Below are 18,134 nucleotides of genomic sequence, written 5' to 3' on the forward strand. Positions count from 1 at the left end.
TATGCTGCACAGTTTTGGTCACCGTATTACAGAATGGATATAAATTCTCTGGAAAATGTACAAAGGAGGATGACAAAGTTGATCCCATGTATCAGAAACCTTCCCTATGAGGATAGACTAAGGGCCCTGAAACTGCACTCTCTAGAAAGACGTAGAATTAGGGGGGATATGATTGAGGTGTATAAATGGAAGACAGGAATAAATAAAGGGGATGTAAATAGTGTGCTGAAAATATCTAGCCTAGACAGGACTCGCAGCAATGGTTTTAAGTTGGAAAAATTCAGATTCAGGAAGGATATAGGAAAGTACTGGTTTGGTAATAGAGTTGTGGATGAGTGGAACAAACTCCCAAGTACCGTTATAGAGGCCAGAACGTTGTGTAGCTTTAAAAATAGGTTGGATAAATACATGAGTGGATGTGGGTGGGTGTGAGTTAGACCTGATAGCTTGTGCTACCAGGTCGGTTGCCGTGTTCCTCCCTTAAGTCAATGTGACCTGACCTGACTAGGTTGGGTGCATTGGCTTAAGCCGGTAGGAGACTTGGACCTGCCTCGCATGGGCCAGTAGGCCTTCTGCAGTGTTCCTTCGTTCTTCTTATGTTCTTAGGAACTTGCGTGGCTTACTTCTCTCTCTCTCAGCTGGGTTAGGAAGCTGGGTTGTCATGCTGGCTTAATCCACGACAATAGCTGACTGGAAGACGTGTAACGATGCACACAGCATGAAGGAGCAGGTGGATGACAGGAGACAGGCTGGATGATAGCTGAGGCAGGCTGACTGGCGCTCACTCCCACACTCTGGCTTACTGACTGGCTTAATTGCAAAATCAGGGTCAACCCCTCAGAGATTGAAGCAGTTAGCACACGAACTACGCCAGGAAGCTTGAGAAGTGGCTGCAGCTTGCTTGCAGGCTGGAGTACACAGGGTGGAGGTGATTGAGGGTAAGCGGCTAGCTGGAGGTGGCAGACGGTTCACCTCTGACCTGCTGGCACCCCACAAACAATCTTCTAACGTCTGAAATACCCGTAAATCCACGCCCACACCGCTGTCACCAATTTATCATGTGGGTTTGATACGTGGATGGTGGTTAGAACACTCACGTATGCTGGTTAGTACGTATTTATAACGGAAAGTATGGGAAGCACCATCAGCCGCCCTGCCTCTCTGCTCTCTATCTTAAGACTGCTCCACCAGTGAAGTCTAGGGGGTGAGCGGCGTTCAAAAACATGTTATGGTCAGCAGCAACGTGAATAACAGTCAGTGGTTCACACAAGGTTGGTAGTGAGTCATCTACTGGTAACTGGTTACTGGTAACTGGTACTACTGAGAAATACAGATCAAGGACCTTCAACCGTTTCCAGTAATTTAGGTGCCTTATCGTGCCTTATATGTGCCGTGAAAGTTCTTTGTATACTCTCCAGGTCTGCAATATCGCCAGCCTTGAAGTTGGCAGTTACTGTACAGGAGTATTCCAGTCTAGAGAGCACAAGCGATTTGAAGAGAATCATCATGGGCTTGGCGCCCCTAGTTTTGAAGGTTCTCATTATACATCCTACCATTTTCCTAGCAGATGAGGTAGATATATTGTTGTGGTCTTTGAAGGCGAGGTCCTCTGACATTATTACTACCAGGTCCTTCATATTACTTTTCCTCTCTATTGTATGGTTAGAATTTGTCGTATACTTTAACAAAATGATTAAAAATGCAGTACATCCAGGAAAAAATTTAAGATGAAATGATAATGGTGGGAGCACAAGAGCAGACAATAACACACTGACATGGGCAGTCACTGGCTGGCCCCACTGGCCAGAAACAACGAAAGTGGATGAATCATGGACCGTACAAACTTTTGATTAAGTGGAGTCGGTCCATTTTATCAAATGCACGACCAGACTGAATAGATGCTCTATATGGTGGATTTGTTCCACTTCATGGTTATTTTAACTGGACACCCCATTATATGTAAGTGTTGAGATTTTATCCAACCACCTTTTGTGTGTTTTCACCAACATCCATCTTTGCAAGATCAGGGTGATGCCCATTGTCTCCGATATTTTGTCCACTCTCATGACCGACATGATCCTTCTACATACAGGATGGTAACAGATGTTAGTAGAGGTCCAATATTTGACTGCCACCCCTGTTTACTCCATCCCTTTTCTCATCATATTCTCTCTTGGTTTATGTTCATCTGGCACCTAACTTTTCTCTTCATTCTTGGGAGGTGCCAACAGTTTGAGTCTTTTCTCCCCCACTGCCATGGGCAACAGCTGAAATACCTATAATTGCTTCTTGCTCACTTTTTCTTAACCACTTTCAATCTCTTTCTTATGCCTTTGCGGTTTACACTGATGGCTCTAAATCCTCTGATGGTGTCGGGTTTGCAGCAGTGTTCCCGGACAGTGTTGTGTGAGGTCATTTATTAGACTCGCCTCGCATTTTTACAGATCTACCTCAACATTCGTGATAGTTTCAGACTCTTTAATGCTTTGCAGGCTGTCAAAAATTTTAATTCATCTCATCCCCTAGTGTTTCATATACAACTTTGGTTGCATATATGTTAGTAGAATTACCGACAATCTGTAAAGAAAGGACACAAGTGCAACTAATGTGACATTTTATTGTAGCAACATTTCATTCTCCAGGAGCTTTATCAAACCATTACAAACAGTACATGGACACAGAGGGTATATATAGGCTCAGAGTGAGATGCAATACTAGTGGTAGTAGTAGTAGTAATACAATATGGTAGAACAATTAACTTGCACATGAGTGAAAGGATGTAAAAGCTATTGGGTAACATAAAAATAGGTTAGACAAATATTTCTATTGGAGGCTGGATTAGAGAAGGCCTGTTTCAGTGTTCATTCTATGTAATGTGCTTGTGTAGTATTAGCAGGAGAGACTATGTGATGGCAGGGTTTACTTTTTTCAGGAGGATTCTTGCTAAGGCTTCAGAGGGTGAAGCTGCCTTTGTTTTGTTTAATTGTATTAGAAACAGTGATAAGTGCTGATTCAAGGCACTTGCGTCTGTGGAAATTAGTTTCTTTGATCACTAATCGGGCGTCCCTAAATTTCATGAGATGATTGGTGGAATTTCTGTGTTGTACGCAGGCGTTGTTCATGTTATCATTCCTTTTTCTTTCTTTCAACACACCAGCCGTATCCCACCGAGGCAGGGTGGCCCAAAAGGAAAAACAAAGGTTTCTCCTTTCACATTTAGTAATATATACAGGAGAAGGGGTTACTAGCCCCTTGCTCCTGGCATTTTAGTCGCCTCTTACAACACGCATAGCTTACGGAGGAAGAATTCTGTTCCACTTCCCCATGGAGATAAGAGGAAATAAACAAGAACAAGAGCTAGTAAGAAAATAGAAGAAAACCCAGAGGGGTGTGTATACATATGCTTGTACATGTATGTGTAGTGTGACCTAAGTGTAAGCAGAAGTAGCAAGACGTACCTGAAACCTTGCATGTTTATGAGACAGAAAAAACACCAGCCAACCTACCATCGTGTAAAACAATTACAGGCTTATGTTTTACACTCACTTGGCAGGACGGTAGTACCTCCCTGGGCGGTTGCTGTCTACCAACCTACTACCTAGAGTTATCATTCCTGTATGCATAAATGTGTTCACTGAGGTGGGTTTCGAGGTTTCTTGCTGTTTCACCTACATAAACCCTGTTGCAGCCTCCACAGGGTATAGTGTAAACCCTGGCATTGACTGGTTCATGGTGCTTGGATTTAGTCCTGGTTAGGTCCTTTATTGAAGTGCTGGAAGCAATGGCGACTCTAGTGTTAGCTTTTGCAAATACTTTAGAAACGTTCAGAGCAACCTGGCTGTTGGGAAGAATTATAACTTTGTTGGGAGTGGTGTTGGTGCGTGGAGAATTCATGATCTAAAGAGCTCTTTTATTGCACTCTTTGATGAAAAAGGAAGGAAAATGTAAATTAGTAAAGGTTTGGTGAATGTATGTACATTCCTCGTCAAGAAACTCAGGATTACAAATTCGGAATGCTCTTAGGAAGAATCCGATGATGATGCCTCTTTTGGTCTTAGCAAGATACTAAGACCAAAAGAGGCATGAAGCCTTAGCAAGAGTCCTCCTGATAAAAGTAAACCCTGCCATCACATAGTCTCTCCTGCTAATACTACACAAGCACATTACATAGAATGAACATTGAAACAAGCCTTCTCTAATCCAGCCTCCAATAGAAATATTTGTCTAACCTATTTTTATGTTACCCAAGTAATGGCTTTTATATCCTTTTACTCATGTGCAAGTTAATTGTTCTTCCATATTGCATTACTACTACTACAACTCACGTCACTACTACTACCACTGGTATTGCATCTCACTCTGAGCCTATATATATCCTCTGTGTCTGTGTACTGTTTGTAATGGCTTGATAAAGCTCCTGGAGAATGAAAAGTTGCCACAATAAAATGTCACATTAGTTGCGCTTGTGTCCTTTTTTAACTCTGGTTGTGTTGCCCTTCTAGCAAAAAGAAAAGATATTGTTTTCTGCTGGGTCCCTGATCATGTGGATGTTCCGGGCAACGAGCAGGTGGACTCTGCTGTGCAGTTAGCTGTACACGACCTCCACGTTTCATATACGGGTATTTTATTCTCAGACTATTTTGCTGTTATCTCTGGCAACAACGTTGGCCTGAGTTGATTCATAACAAATTATATTCTGTCAGAGAGTGTTTAGGTTTCTGATTTTCTTTTCTTCAGTGTTATGGTTGGGAGACTACGCTCTCCCATCTTTATATCAGGCACACACATCTCACTCATGGGTATCTTCTGGAAAGTTGCCCAGTGCCACTCTCTGAGAATTGTCTAGTTCCAATTTCGGTTTGCTGTACAGTGGTACCCCAAGTTTCGTCCATAATTCATTCCAGAAGGCTGTTCAAGTGCCATTACCAAACAAATTTGTTCCCATAAGGAATAATGTAAATTAGATTAGTCCATTTCAGACCCCCAAAAATACACTTACAAAAATACTTAAAATAATACACTTACATAATTGTTCGAGTTGGGAGCTGTACGAAACTCAGGGTACTATTGTATTCTATTAGACTGTTCTGTCTGCAGAGAACAAAAAGGCACAATACCATGGCTGGAGCAAAACACAAATGTCTCACAAATAGGAGAGAGGAGCTTACAGCGACATTTCAGTTCAACTTGGATCATTTTAGCACTCCTCACTGCACTTCTTTATTCTCCCTGTTATACTCTTCATCCTCTCTGGTCTCTGTATGAGACCCTGCAGTGCTGTATGACTCTTATGAGTTTAACTCTTAGTTATAATTACAGTGGTCCCTCATTTATCGTCGTTAATCCGTTCCTGGAAGTGCGACGATTATCGAAAAAGACGATTTTCGAATAGATTTTTCCCCATAAGAAATAATGTAATACAGTGGACCCCCCGCCTTACGATATTAATCCATTCCTGAGAACTCATCATAAGCCGAAATTATCGTAAGGCGAATTAATTTTCCCCATAAGAAATAATGGAAATCAAATTAATCCGTGCAAGATACCCCAAAGTATGAAAAAAAAATTTTTTTACCACATGAAATATTAATTTTAATACACACAAACTGAAGAAGACATGCACAATTACTACTCTACTAAGAATAGAATACATGACACTTACCTTTATTGAAGATCTGGTGATGATTGATGGAATGGGAGGAGGGGAGTGTGTGGAAGTTATTGTTTAGAAGGGGAATCCCATTCCATTAGGACTTGAGGTAGCAAGTCCTTTTCCAGGGTTACTTCCCTTCTTCTTTTAATGCCACTAGGACCAGCTTGAGAGTCACTGGACCTTTGTCGCACAACAAATCTGTCCATAGAGGTCTGTACCTCTCGTTCTTTTAAGATTTGCCAAAAATGGGTCTCAACATTTTCATTGTAATAGTCACCAGCACGGCTTGCAATAGCTGTGTTAGGGTGATTTTCATCCATAAAGGTTTGCACTTCTACCCACTTTGCATACATTTCCTTAATCTTTGAAGTAGGCACAATGGATTCCACAACTGGCATAGGCTTCTCAGAGTTAGCCCCAAACCCTTCAAAATCTTTCTTAATTTCCATACTAATTCTCACCCTTTTTACCACAGGGTTGGCACTAGAAGCTTTCTTGGGGCCCATGGTAACTTACTTTGCAGTTACAAGCACAAAAAACACTGGGATAAGGTGAAATGTACCGAGTGTATGCGTGGATGCGACCACACTGGCTGGCTTGTAAACACTGGTGCTGAGGCCATATGTGGGAAGCGTCCTGGATGAATCATGCAAGGCAAGTTTTTTAGCGTGAGGCGAGGCAAAATTTTTGCTTTAAAATGTATCGTATGGCGGATTTAACGTAACGCAATGCCATCGTAAGGCGGGGGTCCACTGTGCAATTAATCCGTTCCTGACACCCAGAAGTATTAGTACATAAACAATACATAGATGTAGATGTAGTACATAAGCAATACAATGGGACATGATGAATGCAACATTAACAGCATAACACTTACCTTTATTGGCGATTCTTCTTAGTGTATGGAAGACTGGAGGAGGAGAGAGATTGGATTAGTTACTGTTTGGAAGGGGAATCCCCTTCCATCAAGACCTCAGGTACCAAGTGCTTTTCTGGGGTTACTTCTCTTCTCTGTTTCTTAATGCCACTAGGACCAGCTTGAGAGTCACTGGAGTTCTGTCTCACAAAAAAAGTGTCCATAGAGCTCTGTTTCTGGCATCTCTTTAAAACTTCCTTAAAATGGGCCAAGACTCTGTCACTGTATAAGTTGCCAATATGGATTGCAACATCCTTCTCAGAGTGATGTTTCTCCATAAATCTTTCCATCCTACCCCACATTTCATCATGCCTTGTCACACTGTGTATACCACTACGCTTCTTAAATCTCTCAAACCAACCTTTGCTGGCCTTAAATTCACAATTATCAGTACTCGTTGCAGGCAATTTCTTTACCAGATCATCATGCAACTGCCTAGCCTTTTCACAAATAATCGACATCATAAGAGTACATCTCCTGCTAATTGTTTCTCGTTTATCCACACCAATAATAACTTCTCAACATCTTCGAGTACTGGTGATCTCATTTTTGTCAGCATATTTACCCCCTTTGCAACAACAGATTCCTTGATTTCCTTTTTCTTGGCCACGATGGAAAATATGGTTGTACGGGATTTGTTATACATCCTGGCCAGTTCGGCCACACATATGCCACTTTCATATTGTTCAATGATGTGTCTCTTAAATTCAGTCGTATTTCTCACTTTCTTTACCAAAGGTTTGGCACTAGGAGGTTTCTTATTTAGCACTTGCAAGCACTAAAATGAATGAAATATTATGAAATATTTTGTATGAACAAGTGAGGGGACCATCGCTCACTGGTAAACAATGGCACACTGGCTGGGAAGGGAGGCCGAGGCGGCTCAGAGCGTGAGTACGCGTCCCGGATGAAGGACGATTAGCGAGTAAACCAACCATTTGCGAGCCAATGTTTGGACGAGAATAACGCGACAATTTCCGAAAAGGATGACTATCGAGCCGGACAATTATTGAGGGACCACTGTATAATAATTTCAGCAACATCTGCTTTGTGAAACTGTAAAAAACTGCTGCAGTAGTGGAAGAATTACAATAGATTTGCTGAAATGGTCATCACAATACCCTTCAAGGGAAGGAGGATACCTTGATGCTGATAAAGGGCTCTTGATCCAAGAATTTGAAGCTATCCACAGCTAAACCAGGCATTAGTGGTCTTGGTTCACTAATGTGGAAGACAGTCAGACACTACGAATATGGGTATTGTAGCCTGCAATACTACAGTACTTCTTCTTTCTTTCAACAAACCAGCCATATCCCACCGAGGCAGGGTGGCCCAAAAAGAAAAACGAAAGTACTACAGTACTATTCTAACCAAAACTCAGTGGGGGGAGGGAGTACTGAAAATTAACACTTGATAACATGTGATTAAGGGAGCATTGCGGTAGACCTACTTGCTCATGCTAGGCAGATCCTACCTACACATGTTACTTTACATTATAGGAGCAGTGAGGTAGGTGTGTGTGTGTGTGTGTGTGTGTGTGTGTGTACTCACCTAGTTGTACTCACCTAGTTGAGGTTGCGGGGGTCGAGTCCGAGCTCCTGGCCCCGCCTCTTCACTGATCGCTACTAGGTCACTCTCCCCGAGCCGCGAGCTTTATCATACCTCTGCTTAAAGCTATGTATGGATCCTGCCTCCACTACATCGCTTCCCAAACTATTCCACTTACTGACTACTCTGTGGCTGAAGAAATACTTCCTAACATCCCTGTGATTCATCTGTGTCTTCAGCTTCCAACTGTGTCCCCTTGTTACTGTGTCCAATCTCTGGAACATCCTGTCTTTGTCCACCTTGTCAATTCCCCTCAGTATTTTGTATGTCGTTACCATGTCCCCCCTATCTCTCCTGTCCTCCAGTGTCGTCAGGTTGATTTCCCTTAACCTCTCCTCGTAGGACATACCTCTTAGCTCTGGGACTAGTCTTGTTGCAAACCTTTGCACTTTCTCTAGTTTCTTTACGTGCTTGGCTAGGTGTGGGTTCCAAACTGGTGCCGCATACTCCAATATGGGCCTAACGTATACTGTGTACAGGGTCCTGAACGATTCCTTATTAAGATGTCGGAATGCTGTTCTGAGGTTTGCTAGGCGCCCATATGCTGCAGCAGTTATTTGGTTGATGTGCACTTCAGGAGATGTGCCTGGTGTTATACTCACCCCAAGATCTTTTTCCTTGAGTGAGGTTTGTAGTCTCTGACCCCCTAGACTGTACTCCGTCTGCGGCCTTCTTTGCCCTTCCCCAATCTTCATGACTTTGCACTTGGTGGGATTGAACTCCAGGAGCCAATTGCTGGACCAGGTCTGCAGCCTGTCCAGATCCCTTTGTAGTTCTGCCTGGTCTTCGATCGAGTGTATTCTTCTCATCAACTTCACGTCATCTGCAAACAGGGACACCTCAGAGTCTATTCCTTCCGTCATGTCGTTCACAAATACCAGAAACAGCACTGGTCCTAGGACTGACCCCTGCGGGACCCCGCTGGTCACAGGTGCCCACTCTGACACCTCGCCACGTACCATGACTCGCTGCTGTCTTCCTGACAAGTATTCCCTGATCCATTGTAGTGCCTTCCCTGTTATCCCTGCTTGGTCCTCCAGTTTTTGCACCAATCTCTTGTGTGGAACTGTGTCAAACGCCTTCTTGCAGTCCAAGAAAATGCAATCCACCCACCCCTCTCTCTCTTGTCTTACTGCTGTCACCATGTCATAGAACTCCAGTAGGTTTGTGACACAGGATTTCCCGTCCCTGAAACCATGCTGGCTGCTGTTGATGAGATTATTCCTTTCTAGGTGTTCCACCACTCTTCTCCTGATAATCTTCTCCATGATTTTGCATACTATACATGTCAGTGACACTGGTCTGTAGTTTAATGCTTCATGTCTGTCTCCTTTTTTAAAGATTGGGACTACATTTGCTGTCTTCCATGCCTCAGGCAATCTCCCTGTTTCGATAGATGTATTGAATATTGTTGTTAGGGGTACACATAGTGCCTCTGCTCCCTCTCTCAATACCCATGGGGAGATGTTATCTGGCCCCATTGCCTTTGAGGTATCTAGCTCACTCAGAAGCCTCTTCACTTCTTCCTCGGTTGTGTGCACTGTGTCCAGCACTTGGTGGTGTGCCCCACCTCTCCGTCTTTCTGGAGTCCCTTCTGTCTCCTCTGTGTGTGTGTGTGTGTGTGTGTGTGTGTGTGTGTGTGTTTATGTGTGTGTGTGTATGAATTTGTATGTGTGTGTGTGTGTGTGAGAGAGAGAGAGAGAGACTCAGCAATCAACATTTGCACCAATAACTCACTACAGTTGTGACCGGGTGTGGAAGTGTGAATTGCTCATTACTCTAAAATTTGTTCATGATTGCAGCCATGTATAAACGTAAGTAACCATTCTTACAGTATTCATTACCTTTGTAACTTGTGAGTTCATTACCTTTGTACCTAGTTCAGCCATCAAAACTTTGGAGCCCAGTCCCTGGACCCATTGTGTACCTCTGTAATCTGTAAATACCTTTGTAACTTGTCATGATTGTGACTAGACCTACCTGGAGTTCATTACCTTTGTAAATTGTGAGTTCATTACCTTTGTAAATTGTGAATTCATTACCTCTGTAACTTGCTCAGCTATCAAAACTTTGAGGCCCAGTCCCTGGACCCATTATGTACCTCTGTAATCTTTTGACTACCACCCACAGGATGGGTATGGGGTGCATAATAAACATATTAAACTAACTAGCCCATGCTAAGCAAGTTCTACTGAAATCCAACCTTTCTCAACAATAAATTTGTCCAGCCTGTTTTTAGAGCTACCCAACATTTTAGCTTCAATAATCAAAGGAAGGCAGGGCAGGGCAGGGCAGGGCAGGGCAGGGCAGGGCAGGGCAGGGCAGGGCAGGGCAGGGCAGGGCAGGGCAGTGCAGGGCAGGTCAGTACAGGACAGGACAGGGCAGGGCAGGGCAGGGCAGGGCAGGACAGGGCAGGGCAGGGCAGGGCAGGGCAGGGCAGGGCAGGGCAAGGCAGGGCAAGGCAGGGCAAGGCAGGGCAAGGCAGGGCAAGGCAGGGCAAGGCAGGGCAAGGCAGGGCAAGGCTAGGCTAGGCTAGGCTAGGCTAGGCTAGGCTAGGCTAGGCAAGGCTAGGCTAGGCTAGGCTAGGCTAGGCTAGCAAGACACACAGACAGGGCAGGTAAGCAGACATGCAGGGAGGCAGCTAGGCATGGAAACAGGCACACACATAAGCAGACACACAGGCAGGCAAGCAGGCAGGCACTGAGCCAAACAGGTATTGGTAAAGAAATGTTAATTATCATATTTCACGATGAACAAGATGCTCCATATCTAGGATGCTCCTCCACTTCTGACTGGCTAAGTGTTAAAGAAAGCGCTAATGCTATTAGTTTAAATAATAACACATTATGCATTCCTCTCATTCTCCAGTATTCAGGTGAGTGTTCTAGATCTGCTGAATCCCAATCAACCATTTCTTCCTCATCATGTGATTAGTCATATTCTCTCTTTACTCACTGTCTCGGTGCTTGTTAGTGAATGTGTCGACGGCTTGGACTGCATATTGATTTATGATGGTTTATTGTTTTTACTGATTTTATTATTTAATAAGTAGTAGATTTACTGTTTTGCAGGCACCTGCATTATTGTAATAGTAATTGTATAAATAATGTAAACACAGTAGTGAACACATATGAGACAAGTGGTGGTATTAGTATCCTCTAGAATATTGATAAAAAAACAAATATTTCTGCTACTTCGAGCTCAGTTTCAAACTACTTCCAGTCCTGAAACTTATCAAAATAAACTCTACCAAATCATTCTACCAAATGATACCAAGAAACTGAGAATAAAACCATAAAAATCATCCAAAAATACACTGCAAATTCACTATTTTAAATCATACACACTGTCACAGTTTTGCTTTTTCTATCATGCACTGTGTGGGACAGGATTTTTTTTTGATAAGGTGCACACTTGCCATACAGATGCATTCTCTCATATCTAGGACAAAATTTACCACTCACAGCTTATCTGAGTGAGCTAAGCTCATCAAGTAGTACTACAGCACAGACCCTTAGCTGAGTGCCATAGTACTATGGCATGGACCCTGAGCTACAACATGAAGCTTGAGCTCAAAGCCATAGTACTAAGCAAATAACCCTCACCTAGGAAAGAGGAGCTTATGGCGATGTTGCGGTCCGACTTGGACTATTTACAAAGTTGGATTGAAACGTCGTCATAATCGCCTCTCTCCTATGTGCAGGTTATTTGTCTATTGTTCCAGTCACGATATTGTGCCTTTTTGTTCCATAGTATTACAGGACGAGCCCCGAAAGGGTTAATATCAGGATTGTTTTAGGTGAGTAAAAATATTATTACTGGGTGGTTTGATAGTAAACAAGCGAATTAACCTACTGATGCTACCCATAGTCCATCCAACTCCATCACCTGGTTTACCTTAGCTTACCGGATCTAACTGCCAATGAATTTTTACAATTATTTATGATAATTTTTGTTATTCATTATTTTATACAAAATAGTTTACCCAATTCATTTTAGGGTCATATACAGGAACTTAAATTACTGTCTAGTTTCGAAACACTTCTCTAGGCAATGTAACCTTCAATCTTCAAGATGCTGGGTAAATTTTAGAAACTTATTTTGAAGTTTTTGGGACTAGTACAGGTCAAGTTGTTTGGAGGGAAGGAGTGATACCTGGCCATGTGTGAGAGGAGTGAGAGACAAGGGGGTGAGTACAGAGAGGAATCATCTTGTCTATTCTTAATGCTGTACTTGTCCACTGCAATTCATTCTTTCTCCACACCATAATAAATATATTATTCTCTGCATCCATATTAATACACTGAATTTAAAAATTGGTTGAAAAAAAAGTCAAAAGTTACTATGTAGTAACTTGTACTCGCTAATATATGTCTAATAAAGTGTTTAGAATCGAATACTTAATGATCTTCACCTTAGCCATTGTGTAAATTTTGTCTAGAACTGTTTCTATGTACTGTTCGGTTATATTTTATTTGACATCATCATTAGAAAAGACTTTAGTTATAAATATGTTAGAATTTGTCTTGTGAAGAGTTTTATATAATCTATCTTTTTAGTTTACAGAACTAATCTAGTTAGTACTGGCAATGTGGTAAAAAAATGTCTAATATCAAATCTAATTCTTTTTCAGACATCTTCTGGCTGGGAATTCCGGTACTTGTTTGTGCAGCTTGACTCTTACCCTTATGAGGTCATTGTTATTGAGGACAATAGGGGAACAGTGTTTGATTCCTCCCAATCACCAGGACTTCCAGATCTTACTGATTCCCAATAATACAATAAAATAACTTATTTGGACACCACAATCAAAACAATACCCTAGAATTTGTCCTGGGCTAATTTTCTATACAGGAAAGCTCGACTCTTCTGTTCTCCAAATATCTGGATGACTTTAGAATTTTTCTGCATAAAATGTGCACTCTAATAAATTGATTAATATTACACCATAAGGCAACAAATAGCTTTGATTCTTGTCCTTAAATACCCAGGCTCTCTTCCCTCTCCCATTCAGTATTCTATGGTATAGGGCATGCTAAGACTACCATGCTTACAAGATTGGTGGCCTCTATATAACTGTGCCTCTGTATGTCTTTTGTTTTAATTATTATTATTATGGGGGGAGCACTAAACAAATAATGATTATACAGTGCCTGAGGGGGAGAGAGATGGAAGGCATTCAGGCTCAATTCAGGGAACTGGATCACAGCTTTTTGTTTTAATTTTCCATCAAATAATTTAATTTCATTTTTATAAATTAAAGAAAACCTCTCCAATATAAATGTTGGTGTAAGTTCAAGAAGCTACTTTGTATACTATTTATATTGTAATATATTTCTAGGTTTTTGACCAAATAAAATATATAAGAAAGTTGGGATCATTTTATTCATGGTAATATTTATGAGTACAAGTTAACCCTTTCAGGGTTTTTGATGTACTAGTATGGCTTACACACCAGGGTTATTGACGTACTATACTAGAATGCCTAAATTCTAGCGCCTTCAAATCTAGCGAGAGAAAGCCTACTTATGAAAGAATGGGTCTATGTGGCCAGTGTGTGCAGTATAAAAAAAAATCCTGCAGCACAGTGCGTAATGAGAAAAAAAAACTTTGTGTTTTTGGATTAAAACAGCGACTTTGCACTGTATTTTCATATGGTATTTATGGTTGTATTCTAGTTTTCCTGGTCTCATTTTATAGAATGGAAGACATTACAGAAATTGAGATGATTTTGACTGGTTTCACAATGAAAAGTACCTTGAAATTGAGCTCAAAGTAGCAGAAACATTCGATTTTTACCAAAGTTCAAAAGTAAACAAATCATGCCAGGCATCCAATACACGTCAAATGGTGAGTCTAATATTCTGCAGTAATCTGCATAACAGTAAATCTTCTATTTTTTGTAAGAATAAAAATTCAAAGTGGAAAGCAAAAGAAATATAAGAGGGGCCTGGGGATGTGACTGACAAACAGAGAACTTGTTATTTTAGTGCCAGAAATGTCTGTCTTGTTTATTCTGGATCCTATTTGGAAATTGGCATCTTCTGAAATTTGTGTGAAATTGGCAAAATTGCCAATTTCTAGCCACTTTATTGGATAGTTGAACTTGGTAAATGGGTGGTTTCTTGTACTCATTCAATAGAAAAAATGGAGTTCTAGGGAAATAAATATTATTTTTGTCGACTAGTACACAGGAATTGGCCGAAAATAAGGCTCAAAGTGGGCGAAATTGCCAATGCGTAAAAATCGGCGAGACCGCTAACTTTGCGAGAGCATAATTCAAATTTCATACTTTTGGTGTCATTATGACCGGGAAAAGATTCTCTATCATTTCATAAGAATTTTTTTTTTTTTCCGAAAAATTTTCGACCCTGAGAACAAGTTTCGGAGAGGGCCTCTCGACCCTGAAAGGGTTGAAGTCCATGTATGTTGTGTGTCTTCTGCACACTGATTTCCTAAGTACAGTATTGGGAACATCAAGAGCAAAATCTTGCCTTATAAACATACTTCACCTTAAATATTCATATTAAGTTTATCATTCTGTACTGCAGTCCCTTGGACTTTGGACATAGTAATTTTTCACTAAGCAGTAAAAGTGTCTGATCATGCATGTCTTAATGTTGACTGAGGTCACCAGTTTTTTTTTTTGGTTTTGTTTTCTTGAAGATCCCATGTGCTTTGGTGTCTCAGCATCAAGATCTCTTCACTCCAGTAAGTGCTGCATTCTGCCACCCAGAGATAAAGCTCTCATTATCATTATATTCATGGATAAGTGCTAAACATGTAAGGGTCATACAGCTCCTGTAGAATAAGAGATAATCAGGTTTGATCCATGGAGAGGGTAGCTCCAGTTCCTTGGATCAAGAATCCATCAGCATCACAGCATAAATTCCAGAGAAGGGACTCTCAATGCTTAGTTTTATCTGGGTGCTAGACACATTTTTGTAGACTATTATTATTTTGTTCATTAGGAGGAGCTAAAAGGGATAGTATGGAGCTAGTGGAATGGGGATTCAGTCAGGTTTGTTCTTAGAAAGCATTGTCCAGATAGAGACAACATAAACACTGAGCAGATGTCCACTATTTTGCATGACTGATATCAACAGTCATCCAAAATACCTAGAACTCACCACATGAAAGTGTCTGCTGTTTGAGTTCCATCACACTGTGCACTCCAGACAAAACTATAACCACAACATTGTGTCACTACATTGCAGTAAATACCTACCTTAAAATTTGTTCAGTTATTGATTTGAAAATAATTATAAAATCCTCTCTATTCTATCAACAACTTCTTAGCAGTACTACTAGTATTACATATTAAGTTGATGGGAATTGATCATCTAGATCAAGCCACATTATCTTTCAGCCTTCCTTTCCTAGCACTTTGGTTAAGATGAAATATATCTACAGGTCTTAGGTCATCAGAAGTAATGAGTATTGGACAAAGTGGAGTCAGCTGGTATGCTCATAGGAATGCAGTCGTGAACTTCTAGTTTTTGTAGGTACTGATCATAAAGGTCCACTCGACGGGACCCTGAAGACTTAAGTAATCAGTACTTTACTCAAAAGAGAAGGAGTTTCAACCAAAGAAGACAATGATGGTGACCCACTTGGCAGAGTCCTGAAGGCCTCCCAGTTGCCAACTTTTAACTGTCCTGGGAATAAATACAACCCAAGGAGAGAACTGAGGGTAAGACCTCCTTGAAGGTCCCAAATGCATTTTTAAGTATTAAATAGTAAGTTGTTGTTCTTCTACACTGATAGAAAGCCTACACAAATACAAGACACGAGACATTCCATTCGGCGGTGTCTTGATGGTGTTCATCTGTGGGTTTTACCTGGAGTTTACCTGGAGAGGGTTTCGGGTGTCAATGCCCTCATGGCTCAATCTGAGACCAGGCCTCACGGTGGATCAGGGTCTGATCAACCAGGCTGTTGCTACTGGTCGCAAGCAAGCTGATGTATGAGCCACAGCCCAGTTGGTCAGGTACTGATTTTAGGTGCGTGTCCAGTGCCTTCTTAAAGACAGACCGACAAAAATTATTGTAAAACAGATAACAATTTAGTACAAATGAGTACGTATTACAAAGACAGGTCATATGGTCATTTACTGTGTTGCTGTGTAATCAGTAGAATGGAGTATTCTGTTAGGAAATGAAGTTAAATAGTAACTAAAGTTTGATTGGGTCACAGGTTGACATTTATGAGATACAATAATGCGTGTCGTATGAGGCGACTAAAATGCCGGGAGCAATGGGCTAGTAACCCCTTCTCCTGTATACATTTACTAAAAAAGAGAAGAAGAAAAACTTTATAAAACTGGGTTGCTTAAATGTGCGTGGATGTAGTGCGGATGACAAGAAACAGATGATTGCTGATGTTATGAATGAAAAGAAGTTGGATGTCCTGGCTCTAAGCGAAACAAAGCTGAAGGGGGTAGGAGAGTTTCAGTGGGGGGAAATAAATGGGATTAAATCTGGAGTATCTGAGAGAGTTAGAGCAAAGGAAGGGGTAGCAGTAATGTTAAATGATCAGTTATGGAAGGAGAAAAGAGAATATGAATGTGTAAATTCAAGAATTATGTGGATTAAAGTAAAGGTTGGATGCGAGAAGTGGGTCATAATAAGCGTGTATGCACCTGGAGAAGAGAGGAATGCAGAGGAGAGAGAGAGATTTTGGGAGATGTTAAGTGAATGTATAGGAGCCTTTGAACCAAGTGAGAGAGTAATTGTGGTAGGGGACCTGAATGCTAAAGTAGGAGAAACTTTTAGAGAGGGTGTGGTAGGTAAGTTTGGGGTGCCAGGTGTAAATGATAATGGGAGCCCTTTGATTGAACTTTGTATAGAAAGGGGTTTAGTTATAGGTAATACATATTTTAAGAAAAAGAGGATAAATAAGTATACAAGATATGATGTAGGGCGAAATGACAGTAGTTTGTTGGATTATGTATTGGTAGATAAAAGACTGCTGAGTAGACTTCAGGATGTACATGTTTATAGAGGGGCCACAGATATATCAGATCACTTTCTAGTTGTAGCTACACTGAGAGTAAAAGGTAGATGGGATACAAGGAGAATAGAAGCATCAGGGAAGAGAGAGGTGAAGGTTTATAAACTAAAAGAGGAGGCAGTTAGGGTAAGATATAAACAGCTATTGGAGGATAGATGGGCAAATGAGAGCATAGGCAATGGGGTCGAAGAGGTATGGGGTAGGATTAAAAATGTAGTGTTAGAGTGTTCAGCAGAAGTTTGTGGTTACAGGAAAGTGGGTGCAGGAGGGAAGAGGAGCGATTGGTGGAATGATGATGTAAAGAGAGTAGTAAGGGAGAAAAAGTTAGCATATGAGAAGTTTTTACAAAGTAGAAGTGATGCAAGGAGGGAAGAGTATATGGAGAAAAAGAGAGAGGTTAAGAGAGTGGTGAAGCAATGTAAAAGGAGAGCAAATGAGAGAGTGGGTGAGATGTTATCAACAAATTTTGTTGAAAATAAGAAAAAGTTTTGGAGTGAGATTAACAAGTTAAGAAAGCCTAGAGAACAAATGGATTTGTCAGTTAAAAATAGGAGAGGAGAGTTATTAAATGGAGAGTTAGAGGTATTGGGAAGATGGAGGGAATATTTTGAGGAATTGTTAAATGTTGATGAAGATAGGGAAGCTGTGATTTCGTGTATAGGGCAAGGAGGAATAACATCTTGTAGGAGTGAGGAAGAGCCAGTTGTGAGTGTGGGGGAAGTTCGTGAGGCAGTAGGTAAAATGAAAGGGGGTAAGGCAGCCGGGATTGATGGGATAAAGATAGAAATGTTAAAAGCAGGTGGGGATATAGTTTTGGAGTGGTTGGTGCAATTATTTAATAAATGTATGGAAGAGGGTAAGGTACCTAGGGATTGGCAGAGAGCATGCATAGTTCCTTTGTATAAAGGCAAAGGGGATAAAAGAGAGTGCAAAAATTATAGGGGG

General features: G+C 41.2%; 1 protein-coding gene across 1 annotated transcript in view; it reads left to right on the forward strand.

Annotated features, from left to right (window-relative positions):
• LOC128684183 (mitochondrial import inner membrane translocase subunit Tim21) overlaps window positions 1–13,549 on the forward strand; it is a 76,623-nt gene extending 63,074 nt beyond the window's left edge. Inside the window, exon 7 of the mRNA XM_070088992.1 lies at window positions 12,811–13,549. Within this exon, the coding sequence (XP_069945093.1) occupies window positions 12,811–12,954 (144 nt within the window). The 3' untranslated portion in view covers window positions 12,955–13,549. The remainder of the gene's footprint in view (window positions 1–12,810) is intronic.
• The last annotated feature ends 4,585 nt before the right edge of the window (window positions 13,550–18,134 follow it).

The sequence above is a fragment of the Cherax quadricarinatus genome, chromosome 2, assembly GCF_038502225.1.
Source record: "Cherax quadricarinatus isolate ZL_2023a chromosome 2, ASM3850222v1, whole genome shotgun sequence".
Classification (NCBI taxonomy): Eukaryota; Metazoa; Arthropoda; class Malacostraca; order Decapoda; family Parastacidae; genus Cherax; species Cherax quadricarinatus.